The sequence below is a fragment of the Nilaparvata lugens genome, unplaced genomic scaffold (assembly GCF_014356525.2).
Source record: "Nilaparvata lugens isolate BPH unplaced genomic scaffold, ASM1435652v1 scaffold5716, whole genome shotgun sequence".
Taxonomy (NCBI): Eukaryota; Metazoa; Arthropoda; class Insecta; order Hemiptera; family Delphacidae; genus Nilaparvata; species Nilaparvata lugens.
Genome location: NW_024091505.1, coordinates 1 through 18,770, shown reverse-complemented (window position 1 = coordinate 18,770; position 18,770 = coordinate 1). Strand labels below are relative to the sequence as shown.

Genomic DNA, 18,770 nt, shown 5'->3' with positions numbered 1-18,770 from the left:
AATTATTATATATATTATAATCTAATCTAAATATAACTATTATCTATAATTATTATATATATTATAATCTAATCTAATCTAAAAACTTTAACGAATAATCTAATCTAATCTAAGAATAAAGGCCTATCTATCTATAACCACCAATAAAATTTCAATATTCCTCATCATTTTCACTATTTTCCATTTATTCCATTCAAGATGCATGAATTTTTAAATTTTCATAATAATTGTTAATACTTTTTGATCGTAATGAACGGTTTTTTGTTCCTTCTTTCCTTTTTATAACTATTGGGTGTTCAACGGTTGTCTCCAAAGAGATTATACTCGAATAAATAAATGAATAAACTCATAAGATTATTTCAGTATGTAGGAGTTTCAAAACTCGCTTTTAATGGTGAACAAGGGTCAGGGATCAAAACCAAATCACAGTTTATTTACCAAAAGGAACACTTTCACTATAGAATAAATATTTATGATAATATAATTAAAAATACCAATTTAATTTACCCACTAAATCATTTAATAGTGAGAAGTTTATTGCTGTTTTATAATTGAGTACGTAGATTGAGAATAATAAATATAGCATTTATGGAATATATTGGAGACAGCGTAGTAAAACGATAAGTAATCAAAATCGAGCATTGTTATAATTTTTATTTTACGTTACAAGACAACAGGGCAGATGATGATCTGTAGAGATATATTATGCTCAATAAAGTAATTGATAAATAATGAATGAATATCAACAATTTAGAATGAAAAAAGAAGTAGTGGGAGTTTGTGGATTGGCGATTTATAAAGATCATGGTACGTTTTACGTGAGGTTATATGAAATGTGTATATTCAAATTGTATGACTCACACTCCACCGTCGGGATCCGAGTCGTTGGGATGGAAAGTGCCAACAATGTGCGTCTTGTTGTTGAGCCACTGCACCACGTGAATGTCAGACAGCCGCGTGGAGCGACCCTTGAACTGCACTCGGCCCGAAACACCCATGAAGTCCGTGTCCGCTATGAACTGCACCAGCAGTCTGCATATCAACAAAATCACTCAATGTTTAATTAATTATTGAACGAGCTTAGCGTGTTCCTACTTTTGACTTGAAGCTCAGTCATTTTTGGGCTGTGGATTTAAGTGCATTTTTGATGATTACTTCGAATGCTTTTATCAATTAACTTCAAATTTGTAACACATATTCTTCGAACCATTACATAGATTGATTGGAACTGGATTTCCATTTTCATTTTCATAATTTATTACTATTAACAATTAATTTTATGAACCAGGATGGAGTGTCGACCAATAAAGGGGCGTTTACATTAGTCAATTTTTCTTGAGCATTTGATTCAAATGAACTATTTTTGCAAACTTGAAGTCAAGTCACTTGAATATATACCGTGATTATGAAGTAAAACATCTAATGAATCCCATCTTCATCATACTTTTTTATTTCGTTGTTTTAACATTCTAAATTGACTGACTTTGTTTTTATCTCATTTCCCCATTTTAGTTTGAATAGTAGTTGATCAACTTTGATAGCAAAAGTCAAACATGTTAAACATCCACTCAATTTAAGAAAACTTGAAGATTCAAGTTTTGGATCAACACAAATTAATGAAGCAGGGTCTAAATTGGTTTAGTGGATTCAAGTTTCTGTTCTTATAGTCTACATTGGTATAGTGAATTCAAGTTTCTGTTCTTGAATTCAAAGAAAATTTTAGTCATGTGAACGCCGTTTAAACGTCGGTCGTCAATAGGTGAGTGTGAGAACAGTCATTCTTACAATGACACATTATTCTTACTATATCTGCATTTCAAGTGGAGAGTCCTTATCGATATTCTATATTATTTTTACAAATCTATCCATAGGTTCTTCTAAAATGGTCGTAGAACGACCATAACGACCTACGATAAACGTCGGTCGACAATCGATAAGTATGAGAGCAGCCATTCTAACTAAATACATATTCTCTCTATATCGACATTTCAAGTAGTGTCCTAACCGGTATATTCTATTCTATAATAATAATAATAATATCGAGTGACCTGGCTGGCTCAGATCTGGTGTCAGGGTTTTCAGGTCGCAACTGATAAATTTCAGGCCTCTGACATGACCTAACGACTGCTTTTTAGGCAGCCGGGACCGACGCTTAACGTGTTCTATAATGAGTCTATTGAATGAGTCTACTCACTTGACAGTGTCCTCGTTGTGCAGATTGGACAGATATGACGAGTTTAGGTTGAGCAGTTTGTCGAGCGCCAGGGCGTAGGTCCAGACGGCGTCGTAGGCATAGCCACTGTAGATGGACTCCTCGTCGCGCTTCTTGGCCAGGATGTCGCGGTACTCCTTCTTCCACTCGCTCACCGTCCTGTTCTCCAGGGTGACGTCAGAGTCGCGGCCAAAGTGCGCAAACGTCAGACCCAGGTGGCCGTTGATCGCCTACAAAGTCAGCAACAAATAAATAATTAATATATTATTATTCGTTACAAGTGGTAATTGAGTGGAATATTTCTAATCGATTTATTAATTAAAGCCATCTAAATTCAAAATTTATAGTTTTCATGTTTATTTTGGAGTAATTTTTTTTAAATTGTACACGAGAAATTATAACCTTATCTTGGACTTTGTCACATATAAATTTGGAAGAAAAATAGCACAAGGACTACCTTATTATTTTATCTACCAATGTTATTACATTAGTGTCATTTGCATTGTAAGTAAATAAAATATATTATTAACAAATAGATAATCGACCATCTTTAAATAAACTGAAATTATCTACCTATATCCTATTGGTCTTTAAATACTAGTACCTTCTCAGTCGAATAAAATAACAAAATATACTCAATAACAATTTAAAACTATTAAAGAAAAAACCTAATGTGGAAAATAAACGTGCTTTGATTTGATTTTGATATAAAATTTTCCGTCTTACAACTCTACACAAAAATATACGAAAATCTGAACAAGAGAATGTGAGAATGAATCATTGAATGCTGTTGAGAGTCCTCACTTGACAATAAATTTCACGAGAAAAATTCAAGTAATAAGATTTAGTAATATATAATAATCTCTAGCAATACAATAAATTTCAGCCGGCTGGGTTGGTTTGGTGGTCTCAAAGGCAATTAGCTTACGTGGGTATAATCCGCAATAAATATGTATAAAATATTAAGGTTGATGTAGAAGTAACTCAACAAACAACTGATCATGCGTTGTTGTGTTTTATACACAGCAGGTAAAAGTTTGAGAACGTCTCAATATTTTTTATGTGAGGATAATTTGCCGGTAGGTCATTTGGGATCTAACTCTAATTTAAAATACTACTTTTCTGTGACCCTAAAATGTTTCTATGCCATTTTGAATGTAAAATCATTTATTTATTGGAAAGGTAGTCGGGTAGTCATGTTATATAGAATTCAATACAAGATTTTCAGAAAGATTGAATGGTGCAAACCGCAAAACACTTACCGTCAAATTATTCTTGAATATTAAATATCAAGCCGATCACAGATTTTTCACACACCATTTATGTCACATTTATGCACCATCTCAGTCTAAACGATGGTTGATTAGCTGTTGACCCGGAATTTAACACATCATAATAATATATTATGCTTAAAAACACTTCACTCACATGGGCTACTTTTTAACAAATTAATAAGAACAATATAAAAATCTTGAAGTACCCTTTATTTTTTTTTAAACTTTAAAATAATTCAACAACTAGTTTCGACCCTAACTATTTCAAGTTGAAATTGACCTAAGTTAGGGTCGAAACTAATTGTTGAATTATTTTAAAGTTTTTAAAAAAATAAAGGGTACTTCAAGATTTGTATATTGTTTTACAAACAACTGATCATGCGTTGTTTTGTTTTATACACAGCAGGTAAAAGTTTGAGAAAGTCTCAATATTTTAATCTTCAATTATCTAAATCAATTATCTATTTTAATCATCAAGTACCTAAATCTTCAATTTCAACATGAAAATGACCTAAGTTAGGGTCGAAACTAATTGTTGAATTATTTTAAAGTTTTTAAAAAAATAAAGGGTACTTCAAGATTTTTATATTGTTTTTATTAATAGATTATGCGTATATTAAACCTAGTTTAGCGTTGAACGTTGAACGCTAATGATATAGTTGGGACATACTGTACCTTGATCATCTGGTCAGTGGTGCAGGAGACGTTCTCGTTGTTAACTTGGTTGTAGTAGGTGGTGTTGTACCAGTGCGGGTTCATCCACATGGGGAGGAACCACACATAGCCCTCGCGCGCAGTCATGCCCAGCTTGTACGCCTCACACATCGCGTCGCGCGCCGCGTCGTTGTAGATGTCAGCGATTATTATCTTCGCCTTCTTGATTTCCAACAGGTACTGCAACAAATTAAATCCAAATAACATACATATTTCTATACAAAATCATATAGTTTAGAGTACTGCTAATCCTCTAGGTTTTTCAGCAGAAGGAAAAAATAAGAAGAATAAAAAGAAGAAGAAGTAGTACGAAACCAATTGATTCGTTGAGTTCAAGCCAATCTAAGAATTGAATGAATGTATTTATTTCTTTTATTAGAGCAAACAATACAATAGTTGGAAAAGAAAAAACCATGCATTCGCCCAAAACTTCTTCAAATTCCTTTTTGTCTAAAATTGTCCAAATATTATGTAGGTTATATCCATTTCAATTTATACACCAAATCATCAATCTGAATACACTAATCAGAATAGAATGAACAATTCAAAATTGAACGGTTTTCGTGAAATTTGCCGTCAAAAATTTAAAATGGCCGCCATTTTGAAAATTTACAACGAAATTTTTTTTCTAAGTTGAGTCTTTATAGCATGAATAAATAATAAATAATATCATGCCAAATTTCAGATCAATACAACATTTCGTTCTTGAGATAGAAATTCCTAAGTGAAAAAACAAAATGAGTTTTGGACACTTCAAATACGAAATTTGTAGTCTCCTATCATCCAGGAACAATACCCTGAAATTTTCGACACTACTTCTGAAACACCCTGTATAATATATCGACTGTATCAAAGATGACGCTGTATTTAATTTGAATTTACATTCTGTGACCATAAATGATATTAATTGTTTAATGTACGGTAAGGTCGGATTAACTGATAAATCGGTCGGTTAAGCGATTTATTATTATTATTAGCGTATGGCTTTGAATGGTGGGGAGACCATAATAATAATAATAATAATAATAATAATAATAATAACCATATCTCATTCTCTATTCTATTCTATTTCACTCAAGTACTTGTAGAGAACAGTACTAAATGTTCTAAAGAGGAACTTAAGAATAATAAGGAAGAGGATATGAGGTGACAAATTTATTCAAAAACACACACAAAATAAGAACGAAATACAAAAATATTCATAATAAATAATGTACAAATATCAAATACAAAGTAACAGGCTTCGTTGTTGGGTGTGCTAAAATAGAGGAGGATTTTCAGGATTTCCAACTATAGTTAACCATGCACTAGGAAATCCTTCCATCCTTGAGAGTGTATAGAAGGAATCTGGATACGTAAAGGAAATATAGGTATATGCCAGGATAGGGTGAAGTTATGACTGAATGGGAAAAACCATAGGACCAGGAGATATCTATCCAAAAAATAGCACAGTATAGACTAAGAAGGAATCACTAAAAGGATCGGATTAACCGATATATTGTGTTGTAGGTACCTTCCGCATGGATCCGCGCTCCCGGTCGACGGGGTACTTGCGGTTGGACAGGAATCGCATCTTGTTCTCGGTGAACTTGTCCTGCAGCTTGGAGATGTATTGGCCGTACTTGGTGCCGTCCTGAGTGATGGCTGCCACCTGCTGCCACTTCATCTTCTTCATCAGCTGCATGTACACAAACCTACCAAACAATATTCATTCCAACTAAACGAAATACTTCGTCAGCATAGTCAAGTCTGCAAGGTTTTAAAAATGTATGCCTTTAATCTAATACCTAGATTGGATAGATTCGTTGCCCCGATCAATAATCTACGAGGGTCATTTTTTTCATCCTCCGATTGGCCAAAAATAAAAGACAACGAATGTATACAAAAGGATAATTTTTCCACCAAACGTTTATTACACTCCTTCAATGTTGTTTTCCATTACAAACTGCTTATCATTAAATCACTTTTTTGCTATTAACAAGAACGACTGGCAGTCAGATTTTTCCAATAAATTAATTGATCACTCACTGTGACAACGAGGTCTTTCGGCAGATCCACCATCTTCCTGGTTTGTTACACTCATGATTATTTTCAAACATAATAATTGTCGTGAAGGTTGAGGCATTTTTCATACCAGAAGGGCCAGCCTACCCAAACCATCTTCATAAAATGCTGCCGCCAAATGAGTCAAAGTGAGGTATGACGTTGTTTTGGAGCTCCTCGGTAGTTTGGAAGCTCTGCACTCAGGGTCATGTATTGTGTTTGGGTAAGTAACTAGTGGTCAAGTCAGGTATGGAAGCTCTGCCCTCAGAGTCGTGTATTGGGGTTTGAGTAAAAGGTATAAGTTACTAGTGGCCAGGTCAGGTTTGCATGGTGGGTGATCGAAATTATCCCATTATCCCACTTGTTTTGCTGGAGAAGCCGTTTGATAACACCAGCACTGTGAGTCCGATTTGTCATGCATTACTACGATTCTGAAAGTCATTTCGACTGACGTTTTTTATTTTCCGAAACCATTCACCCCCAACATCATTACTCATAACGATTCCTGCGTAAACTTGGAATATTTTTCGTTTGATTTGTGCTGAACTATTGCTTTTTGCTTGCAAAAACGAATAACTAGGCACTTGCGGAAGACTGGAGTGAGGTGGCCATGTTTGTGAGTCTATAACTCGACAACAATTGACGATCTGATGTTTCATAGGGCGTTTGTTCAGAGTGACAAGCTGTTCAGCTTTATGAAAGTCGACCCCTACCGTTTGTCTTCATCTTATAATAGTGATCGGAAGTTGAAAAAATGACCCTCGTATAATAAACATTATTTTACGAACGCAATTAAAACTATGCATTGATCATCATCCTAACCATTATCGACGCACAAGGTGTTTTACTATGAATGATGCTCACATTACCTCAATGATTCCTAGCAAAAACTTGAGTAAAATGGAAGCTTGAAGCTTTAAATTGACTAAACTTTGATTTATGGAATTATTTCCATGGTATGAAAACCATCCTATTTTAAAACCCTACAATTGCAAAAGATCTCATAATTTTCATAATTCTGTAAATAGAAATGATTGAATGATACTCACGTATAATAACTCTCTCCGATAGTTCGAAAAAAGTATCCCATTTCAATACCCTACAGTTTTAAAAGATCTCATAATTCTGTAAAGAGAATTGATTGAATGATACTCACGTATACTGATAATTCTCTCCGATAGTTCGAAAGAAGTAGGGATACTTGACGCGGTCGGAAAAGTTGGATCCTTCTGCGCTGTAACTCATGACGACTGTCTTGTAGATGGTGGCCACTCCTGCCAGCGGCTCCACTGAGTCCGAACAAGCTGGACCTGTCACACACAAAGTCAACAGATCCTAAATTAAATCAGGTAATTGATATTAAATCAGGTAAATAATGGTATTGACAATATCAAAGTCTTATTCTTTCAATTATGGAGAAATACCACAACATCTCATACCATACAATCTAATTATTAAATTAAATCACTTCATTTAAAACAATAATTTTAAATTGACAATATTAAAATAAAGCAGAATGTTATAAAGTAAAGTGAATTACTTACTATGCACTACCATAGAGAAAAGATAGCATACGAAGGTATGATACTACTCTATGGTACTACTCAACGTTTCTGCTGAGTAGTGAGAGAATACCATTGGTTGTAATGGGAGTGTTCAAACATTGGCAGACTGTAAACAATCCTATAATAACTAATGGTATTCTCTTTTTGCTCTTCATAGCAGAAATTCACTGAAATGCAGAGCTTTACTTTGCTGAATAAAGGATTCAAATGCATCAACATAGAGTCCAAAAATGTTATTCTTGTTCAGCTTATAGGTTAACTCGAATCCATTCCAATCAAATTTCTGCTAAAAAGTTGACTAAAAGATTTTTCAAGAATGTTGCCATCAGGATTTAGAGATAAGGTTGTCATTAATTCAAGCTAGAAATAATAATTTTGTGATATATTGTTAATAATCATTTTATTAATAGATTCAAGCCAGAAATAATCATATTTATAGGATATTATTAATAATTATTTCATCCATGCTATCCATCTATGATGCTGGTAGTACCATAGATTTTTCTTTTATTTTTGAAATCTTTATTTTGGCCTAATAATAATTGTGACATGCTTGAAGAATTTATTTTGAATGTTTCGTTTCATGGCAACAATCTAAAGTTGTTTTTTCAATTTATTTACTAGGTACATATAAATACCAGCACAAATCATATACATCGATTGGCAAAGGACAACAGGCTAAGCCTAAAAAATTTGATTGCATTTTTTCCAAACATTTAAAAAATTGATTAAATATTCTACAAATTATGATAGAACAAATTCTTATAAACTCGTCAATTTACCAGTCACTTTTCTATTTCAACAAAGCCGTGTAAAAAGTATTCCAGTTCACATAGAATATTTTTATTTTTTCGTGAGAATCCTGTAATAGAAGGGTAACATATATGGTGAAAATCTCACCTAAAATGCCAGCCAGTTTGGGGAATCGATCAGCTTTGATGAACTCAACGAAACTCTTAATGACGGCATCCGAGCGACACTTGCCATCCTTGGGAAGAAGAGTCAGTTTGTAGCCGCTCAACACCGAACTGTTGGCATTCACTGCGTCTACCGCCATCTTCGACGCTGCAATTACAACCGTTCATGTATAAATGAAATCAAATTCAAAACAGTAGCTGAAGCGTGGATGTCATTTTTGTAGAAGTAAATTGTCAAAGTTTGGAAGATTTTTGAATTGATACTGCTTCCGATCTACAAGAATTTGGAATTCTCATTAAGTAGCAATGTAATAATAATTAAATAATCAAACAAATAACTGGCTGATGCTGACAATGCTCAGCAGGATACTGTGTTATAATATCAGCAGATAATTGATAGACTGAAAAATAGAAATTGATTGAGTACCTACACAAGAGACTAGTGTGTTGTTATGAACTATTAAAATATTACTGTAGATACATTACATTATTGAAAACAATATAAAAACGAAAAGTACCCTTTTGAATAAAAGAATACATTTTGAACTTTATAGCATTTCAAACAACTAGTTTCGGCCTACTTTGGCCATTTTCAAGTTTGAATACAAGAATAAACGAGTTGATACATTATCTAATATCAACTTGTTTATTCTTGCATTTAAACTTCTTGTTTATTCTTGCATTTAAACTTGAATGACCAAAGTAGGCCGAAACTAATTCTTTGAAATGTTTTTAAATGTATTAAATAAAAAGGTACTTTATGTTTTAATATTGTTTTTAATAATTTTAATAAAGTGGTCCATATAAGTGAAGTGATTTTATACATTACATTATATTAGTAGACTATATTACCTACTTGCATCATCAATACTATGTGGAACATTTTTATACACTTTCAAATTAATTGTAGAGTAGAATTAATTGACTGAAAAAAGAATAGGCCTAATCGATTATTCTATTTCACATTGAATAGTCACGTTGATAACTTCGTATTGAATACTAATTCATTTTGCAGTCAATTAATTATTCCTACTCCACTGTTTATTTAAATAGTGTATCTTATTCTACAGTGGAAAATCTCAAAAAAGTGGATCAACAACATCATTTATTAGCTCTTTCAGTTAGTAGAGCTAATTATGATGATGGAAGGAACCAATTAAACGACATTCTCTCAAATAAATTAGAGATTTTTTTTCAAAATCTCCTAACTAGAATTTTAGTTGAAGAATTACTCTGATATCTAATAACAATAACCTAACCGAGTTATAGTAGGATTCACTGAGAAATGTCAGTATTGGTTGAATGGGAAACATCAATGTTGTAGGTAAGGAATCCTGACATAAGTTGATCTCACTATAGAGTATGTGACTCACCCCACAGTATACCCTGGCCGTTGTACTCAGGTATGAGCACAGGGAATATGCCGCCAATGTACAATTCGCTGACGTCGACAGTTTCGGCTGTCCAGCGCTCGTAGACAGCGAGGTTGTCGCGCATCCAATCACAGGCCACGTCGTAGATGCCCCTACCCAACGCCAGGCCGCGCTCGTATCGCTGCAACAGGTCGCGGTAATCGCTCGCCTTAAACTCCATGTTGATCAGTGCCTGTCCCCACAACCACAATAAACGAAATCAACATTCTGTGCAAAACTATGATGATAAAAGAGACCAATGTTATTGGTATGTGTATTGATTTATATGTACCCAATGATTGAAAGACACCAATATGGAAAGCAATAATTCATTGATGATACCTAGATAATAGATGAAATACCCAAAGTGAGATTTAAGTTATGGAGTAAGCATCTGTTGTGAGCTTATTCCATTTAGGGCCGGTTTCCGAGCTCGGGATTCAGCCAACTTCTAGACTTTAAACAGCTGGAGACAGAAAATTGGCTTTCCGAAACGGGGCGTAGTCTCAGCTTTTATGATAATCTTCATTTTCTCATTTCTATAATTGGAAACTTTCTCCCTTGACGAAACGAAACATTCCTAAATAATTCAAAATAGCTAAAACTTTACACTATTCTCTTTATTTTATTCTGTGTTCAATTTTCTAGTTTTTCGAAATTTAATTTAAACGTGCACTGCGACTATGCTTCGTTTCAGAAAGCCAATTTTCTGACTCCAGCTGTTCAAAGCCTAGAGCTTAGCTAAATCCCGAGCTCGGAAACCGGCCCTGGATAGCAAATGGAAATGTATTCCTGAGTTTTGGACTAGTATGTCATTAGACGAATCAGATCCTTTGCAAATCCGCACTGCTGCTGAACTGTCTGTATGGAGAAATTATGGACTAGCAGAATATTTTACCTCGAAAACACATTATTAAATAAGGAGAAGAACTATTTTTTCTTGGTGAATATAATTGGTGTGAGACATAATCGACTATTATTAACAAGAATCAACTATAAGAGAAAAGAAACATGGCAATTATACCGCCCTATCCTTTCCACTGACTTTAAAACGTGAATCTCTCCCACATCAAAATCAGAAAGTACTCGATGATTGTACAAATATGAAAAACATCACCATTCAATTATCCAAAGACATGAATTATGCAGTGATTGTAGGATTCGAGTGAGCTAGAACTGGGAAAACTAAATTATTTTGGATAATTTGATGTTTCAGTGCCAGCAAAACCATAGTTTGTGTGCTGGTGAAAAGAAACAATCACTGTCAAAGTAACAAAACCTATTTATTTGCATTACAAAAAAATATTCAGTAAGAGAACAATATGGAGTTTACTTGAGATTGAAACCTAAAAGCAACTAGAAGAAACTAAATAGTTCAGGCAGATCACTCCACTCAGTATCACAGTAGGCTACATCAGTGTATCACTTAGGCTAGGCACACACCAGTTAGTCAAGACAAGACAAGACATGATCAGACAAGTTTAGTCACAATATTTCACATTGTTGCTTAAGACGCAACACACACTGATTAGTCATTGCAATTAGACATGTCTTCATAAGCAACAATGTGAAGTATTGTGACTAAACGTGTCTGATCATGTCTTGTCTTGACTAACTGGTGTGCGCCTAGCCTTCCAGTAAGTAGGCCTACAGTCACAGTCATCATAAAGATAAGATTATATTCTTGTGTAGCGCCTCATAGACTATTCTAGGATCACAAATTCCTTTGCAAAGTGTCTCAGAGTCTGAAGTAATACGAAATCTAAGAAGTGGTTTACATGAACAGGTTACTCACATTATGTATATAGGGCCCAGCCTTATCGAGCCTTGACCAGATGATCTTGACGAGTCGATTGAGGTCGTACTTGCAGCCGTCCGCAGCCGTCGACGACAGCGATTCGCACGGCGGGAACGCAACCGAGACGTAGCGGTCGTCCTCGGGCACGACCAGTCGCGATGGCGTCCAGTGCAGGAACACAAACGACCTGAAAATCAAATTTAATTACGGTATTTCTCATTCTCGCACACAGGCAGTAATGCCTGTGCGAGAGTAAATATTTCTTAATATATATTTGTATATCTGCTGTCATTTCTGTGGTGCTGACATTGTCTTATTTTTATTGTAAAGTGTATTCTTATTTTATGATGTAGGCTACCACTGTAATTGCTTGTACGACTTATGAAATGATAACTTTTTGAATTGAATTTGAAATTGAATCTTCTCATGCACATTAGAAAAATATAAATATCAGAGGAACCAAGCTTCGCTTCAAAGTACAAAGGAATGATAATGTATAAATTATTATTAAGAAACCATACAAAATATATACATGCATCATAACCTCGCTTAATATATTATGAGTAATAGGAAATAGTTTTGCAATAAAATTGTCTTTCTTTTTCTTCAATTTCTTTTTCGAGAAATGAAACTGCAACAGAGAAGCAACACTCCTGCAGTATATGACACGTCAAAGTATAGAATTCTAATCTAATGTTAATAATTTACACCATATACACATACAAAACAGACAAGATAACACAATAAATTTCACAAAACATAGCCTGTATGAAGCAAAAATCATCTTTCAAGTAAGTCCGCTAATTTTTATGGAATAAAAAAAAATAATCTTTGAATTCTCTGTGTTACGGTCACAGAAGCAACTGGTTGGCGGTAACACTCTGTTCTTTTAAACTCATTCAAGCCCTCAATTTCTCTAATGTGAGTTGGGAGTGCATTAAATATTATTATTCCCATATAAAACGGGCTACTCTCCAGCAGACAAAGTTCAAAAAACGAAGTATGCTGAATCAAAACCTCAATTTGCTGTGAGCAGGAGCAGAGGTGGAGCGAATTTTGAAAATCTTGGAAGGTCCTGAGGCAATTTTTTTGAAAATTCAACATTGGGATGTTCAGAGATTATGCATTAAAAAGGACAAATAGTTGTAGTTGTCTATACTATACATGTTTAATTTTGACATTATTGTCTCCTAGTACATTCGAATTTTCATATCATAAACCTACTTTGTTCCAAATTTCGTAAGAGTCGTTAGAGCCGTTTTCGAGATCCGGTCACATACATATATATAAACATATAAACAGAAATGTTCGTACATGCGTACGCTTTTGAACAGATGAAGAAGTCGCTGCTTCATGATGCCTTGAACATTCTATTCAGTCATTTCTTACCTTCGATGCGGTCCGTGTAGCAAGGCCTCGTCCGACAACCACCGGCTTTCTTCTAGTGCGGCCTCGTCCGACCGTCGTTGCCGTGCGTGTAGTGCGGCCTCTTCCGTCTCCAGCACGTTGTGCATGTCTTGAACGGCACTCTCCAGGTTGTCTCCCACCCACAGCACTTGCACGAACAGGCCCAGGTGGTTGATGTGCTCCACCACAAAACTGGTTGCATCTAACCAACAAATAATAAAAAATCTATTAACATTTAATTTATTCTATCTATTTCGAGTGAACATTAAAGATGGAGTCTCCGTGTGAGGTTCAGTTAAAATATTATTCCATAAGTTCTAATACACGCTTGGCCGGGCTCAGGGTGAATAATCCCAATAGAAATCATTAAACCCAGACACTGATATGTGTGAATCCGCCTTTAGCATTAACATCTTCTTGAAAATCTATTCGTTTTCCCAGTAGCCTGACACGTGAAAAGTAGGTGTTTTCCTGAAACATTTTGGATGGATTATTTTTAAAATCGATATTTTCTCAAACTATTGGCTCTTTCTCCTTGCCACTTTTCTTTGTATCATATTATCAATATCATACATCATATTCTACATCAGTAGAGTGTTAATGGAAAAGATATTCTCATTATGTTAGATGAATTGGATTTATTGTCATAAATACGAAATACTTATATATTCTGTTGGCTACCGGTTCAAGTCTGAGTTGGCAAGCTTCTAGACAGACGGGTTGAAAATGCTGGTTTATCAATAACAAAAATATGCACCAACCACGTTTAACGGTAAACTACGATTACATGATCGCGTTTATTATAATGTGTCGGGTTAATTATCATTGCGGGTTTAAACCACCAGCTGATCTATCTCCGTTTGAACCGAGATGGCACATAAATTGCCTCATGGTTATATTCAATACAATGTGTTTCATTCGGGGTTTAAACGAACAGCTGATCAATCTAGCCTACGTTTAAACCGAGATGTGCCTCACGCTGGGCGTACACTGGTTAGTCGAGACAAGACTAGTCACGTTTAGTCACAATACTTCACATGGTTGCTTATGAAGACATGTCTAATTGCAATGACTATTCAGTGTGAGTTGCGTCATAAGCAACAATGTGAAGTATTGTGACTAAACTTGTCCGATCATATGTCTTGTTTTGTCTTGACTAACTGGTGTGCGCCTAACCTTAAGCTGCATACAGACTTAAGCGCCGCGATAACGCGCATGTCACTTTTCATCAGCAGATTATATGTGTATTTGTACATAAACAGTGAAGTACAGATTTAATAAGCGTTGCATCAGCTGATGAAAAGAGAAATATGCGTGTTCGTGGTGCCCTAGTCTGTACGCAGCTTTAGAAGTGAACAAAATTGAGTAAAGATTTAAATCAAAATTGTAACTAATTAAAATGACTATAAAATTAGTTTGGTTTGAGTTTATGCGCTTGGGCGTGAAGACGCCATCCTTGCAGACGTCGGCGTCACAGAAATATTTGCCGCTCGTGGCGTTCACTGCATAGCGCCGTCGCAACGCCTCCAACTCGCCGGCGCCGACGGCGAATATCGCCGAGCTGTTCGGCGACTGAAGCACCGAGTAGTGGTCCATGGTCGGCGTGGCGCCTAGGTGCCGGCGCGGGAAGAACCACCCGAATCTAGAAACCGCAAACAAGGACGTTCATTCATTTATAGACACTAAGTCGAGTTTGTTTTTCACATAAAACTACAAGAACACTACAACACTACTTTACTAATGTTTGAAAAGTCGCCTTAATTATAAAGAGATTCAATTTAATCACGTTGTTACTGATTCAATCATAAAATGACTGATAACATGATATAAGTACCCTAAACAAAATTTTATTTATTTATCGATATACATATACATATAAATATTGGCAATATATCAGTATATAAATATATACAATTAAAATATTGATGAATACATTGCTATTACCGAATTACAGAAGATTTTATCATAAACTTAATAATTAATTTTTTAGAAGCAGCAAATAGTTATGAGAATGGAGTTCAGTTTCAGTTCAATTGTCAATAGACCGACCAGGAGTCCACTCTCTTGGACACTCTGTGTTAGGGCATTGAAACTTTCTTGATCATGTAGTAGGGTCCTTTCTCAATCAAAGTGAGTATGCTCTGGAGACCCCACTACTGTATAATATGCATGCATCACCTCTCCATCGTCAAGGTTTTTGTTTCTAAAAAAAGAAGAACCAGCTCTAAAATATGAATAATTGAAGCTGTAAGAAGGCTACGTTCCCTAAATCTGGGTCACCAGGATACCTATCAGATACGACAAATCATACAATGACGACTGAGAGCATAATATGAAGGATTTTCATTCATTATAGAGACAAACATTATACAATGATTAGGGGAAACAATATTCAAACATCATCAGGCTGATGACTCACTGAGCAAAATTACTAGGCTGATTGGTGCATTGGAGGTAGCAGCGGCCAAGGCTATAATATAGACACTTCTAATATCGTGCAGTTAGAAATGAGATAAGATGATAACAGTATAGAAGAAGGGGACTTTAGGTAGGAACTACTTTTGATAATTTGGCAATGATATGAGGACATATTAAAGAAATCCATCAAATTGTCTTTTTCTCTTTAGGGCTACTTTTGAATATAAATAAAAATTGAAATCCAAGTACCCTTTTTAAATTATTTAGACTTCATAATGGCATTAAATAGACAAAACATGTCGTGACTATGTAACTTAGATTCCAATTTTTATTTATAAAGAAATCCATCATAAAAATTACATGGAACTCTGCTCCCTCAATTAGTGCTAACCCCAGTTGGTTATTTAGCTTAGTAGGATGAGAAGATCTAAGTTTATACATGATTTAAATGAATTTATATTGCAATATTTGAGTTACCTTCCAGGAGGTCCAGAGTTACCAGCTTCCCTGAAATGGTCATGAACTTTCTGTGAGTACAGACTCGTTTCGGGCGGCAACCACAGCTCCAAGTTCGCTATCACGTCTGGTACTCTGTTAACACAAAATAAAACCATAACAATTATCTCCACAACTTTCAATGAAAATCAAACCCCTGCTTTCCAATGAATTTTGGCTCACTCGTACACACATTCTCATTCTGTCAACTCATCCACAAACAAAAAAAATATTTTGTAGAACAAAATTGATGTTATGGAGTCTCTTCAAAGAGCTTGAGAATACTGTCAATTCCACTACCGTATACTTAACGCTTCAATCTATAGTTCTTCTATCCAAAATCCAATGAATTTCTGCTCAGAGTCTACTTATGATGTTTAATATGGAATAATAATTACAATATTATTTCTGAAAAAGTTCTATTTTTCACTACCCACTCATCTTCTGAAACAAAAACGTTTCTAACTTGTCGAAAATTTGATACTGTATGCTACACAGTAGGCCACTACATCAATCATGTGTAATATGAATATAATTTGTAACTTTTCTTATGTTATTGTAAGGTGGTTTCATTATCAAAAAATTCGTCAATTCTATAAAATGCCCCTTTTACCACATGTAAATTAATGATGAAATCACCTTACAATAATATAAGAAAACTTACAAACTATACTCATATTATACATGATTGATGTAGTGGCTTACTGTATAGCATAAATGTTTTATGCTTTCATTTTATACTTTGACTATACACTACTTGATACAATTAACATTTTATACAACAATGTGTAAATAAAGAGTGTGATTTGATTTGATGTTTTCTATTGAGACTCTCTTTAAACTGGCGGCATTCCTAAATCTACAGAGTGAGTCATATGTGTGGAAACCCTTCTATAAGGGTACGTTTATGTCGGAGCTGTGATAAACGATCCTAGCAACGATGAGAGAAGCGATGCTAGTAGGGAGTAGCGCTCAGCTTCTATCGACTGTTCATGCCGACAGTCGTGCTTAAAGCTTGATTCGTGAGTTCATGTATTGAAAAACCAATTTGTGTATGCTATAATGAGTGATTCTGATGAAGATTTTATTTTTGCATCGAATACAGTAAAGCATTACTTACTAGGTTGTAGAGAACGTGAATATTATGCACATCCTATCAATGTGGAGAGGAATGTATTTGGGGAGTATCATCATTTGTATAAGGATTTAAGACAGCATCCAAAAAAATTTTTGACTATATGAGAATGGAAATAGAAACTTTCGACTACATTTTGACGAGAGTTTCCAATAATCTCCAAAAGGACTGAAATAATTATCACATAAGTCCTATCATGGCAGAGGAGCGATTAATGCTAACATTAAGGTAAGTAGGTTTATACAAGAAAGTTATATTCTTTGATAAAATAGAAACAATTGAATATTATTCTTGAAATGCATACATCAAGGTCTATATTATGTTTCATTATTATCATTGACAATAAGATAGAATTTTTTAATTGAATAAGAAATAGTTTAATAAAGTAAGGAAAATGTCACTTGCTTACGAAACTCCACATATAAATCAACCCAAATCATGAAAAAATATCGGTACATGTTTGTACTTTGTATTCTACAACTCGATACTAGCCTCGATACTAGCTTCGAAAATGGACCGAGCCATTATCGATGCTCTTATCGATGGTCAGGACCCAAGATCGATTTTCATCGCAGCTCAGACATAAACAGGCCTATTAGAAAGCACGTTGGTATTATCTACGCGTTGCTAGAATCGCAGCTTTTATCACTATTCGCAGCTCCGACATAAACGTACCCTAAGTTGGAGACTGTTAAAGATATAATACTGTAACTTTCATGATAAGTTATTGGTCAAATATTCAACCTTTTGACGTACAAATGAATTTCAACCCCTTAAAAGGGTGACATAAGGGTTCCCATACATAAGACTGATTCTGTATATAAAGATATATGAGATCAATGCTTCTCATTCAAGATTCAACTTACGTTGAAAATTCAAAGTGAATCTCGCAAACTTGCTATAGAGTCGAATCAATTCGAAATTGACGAACTTATTAGTTATCACAAGATATAGTGAGAGTTGAATTAAAATATTGAAAAATCGGTAGACAAAAGACATTCATACCGGTCTTTTGATATGAATAACTTATTGATATAATAATCGGAAGATAAAAGACATTATAACGGGTCTTTTGATATGAATAAATTATTGACGATATAACTCACGAGTCGATACTGTTGGTAGATTCGGTGAGACGCGACAGGTAGTGTGTCGTGTTGAAGTTGTCGCGGCTGACAAGCAACTCTACGCCCTGGTAGCCCAACACCTCCTGCACGTAGATGGCGAAGATGTGCGTCACCAGCTGATGCGTCACTCGCTGCGACATCTCCATCCGAAACTTGATGATCTCGCCGTTGCTCATCAGGTGACGCGCCGGCACATCCACTAAACACAACCAATTCAAATTAAATTTCATTCATTCAATCAATCCATTAGTAT

General features: G+C 34.9%; 1 protein-coding gene across 1 annotated transcript; it reads right to left on the bottom strand.

The window, feature by feature from the left end:
- Positions 1 to 16: 16 nt before the first annotated feature.
- LOC111059369 lies at positions 17 to 18,713 on the bottom strand. The gene is made up of 12 exons (XM_039444884.1): positions 18,497 to 18,713; positions 16,238 to 16,351; positions 14,776 to 14,984; positions 13,325 to 13,544; positions 11,933 to 12,122; positions 10,099 to 10,330; positions 8,709 to 8,873; positions 7,400 to 7,553; positions 5,714 to 5,894; positions 4,162 to 4,380; positions 2,195 to 2,442; positions 17 to 1,032 (listed from the first exon to the last, which is right to left on the bottom strand). Exons 1-12 carry the CDS (start codon positions 18,691 to 18,693, stop codon positions 858 to 860), a joined length of 2,304 nt encoding a protein of 767 aa, XP_039300818.1. The 5' UTR covers positions 18,694 to 18,713; the 3' UTR covers positions 17 to 857.
- Positions 18,714 to 18,770: the final 57 nt, after the last annotated feature.

What these genes read in the sequence shown, in the direction of transcription:
- LOC111059369 (XM_039444884.1), bottom strand. Translation starts at nt 18,693, where the DNA reads ATGAGCAACGGCGAGATCATCAAGTTTCGGATGGAGATGTCGCAGCGA. An exon ending in TCTACCAACAGTATCGACTC is followed by an intron (nt 16,352 to 18,496) that starts GTGAGTTATATC and finishes TTGTGTTAACAG; the next exon opens with AGTACCAGACGTGATAGCGA. An exon ending in CAAACTGGCTGGCATTTTAG is followed by an intron (nt 7,554 to 8,708) that starts GTGAGATTTTCA and finishes TGTGTGTGACAG; the next exon opens with GTCCAGCTTGTTCGGACTCA.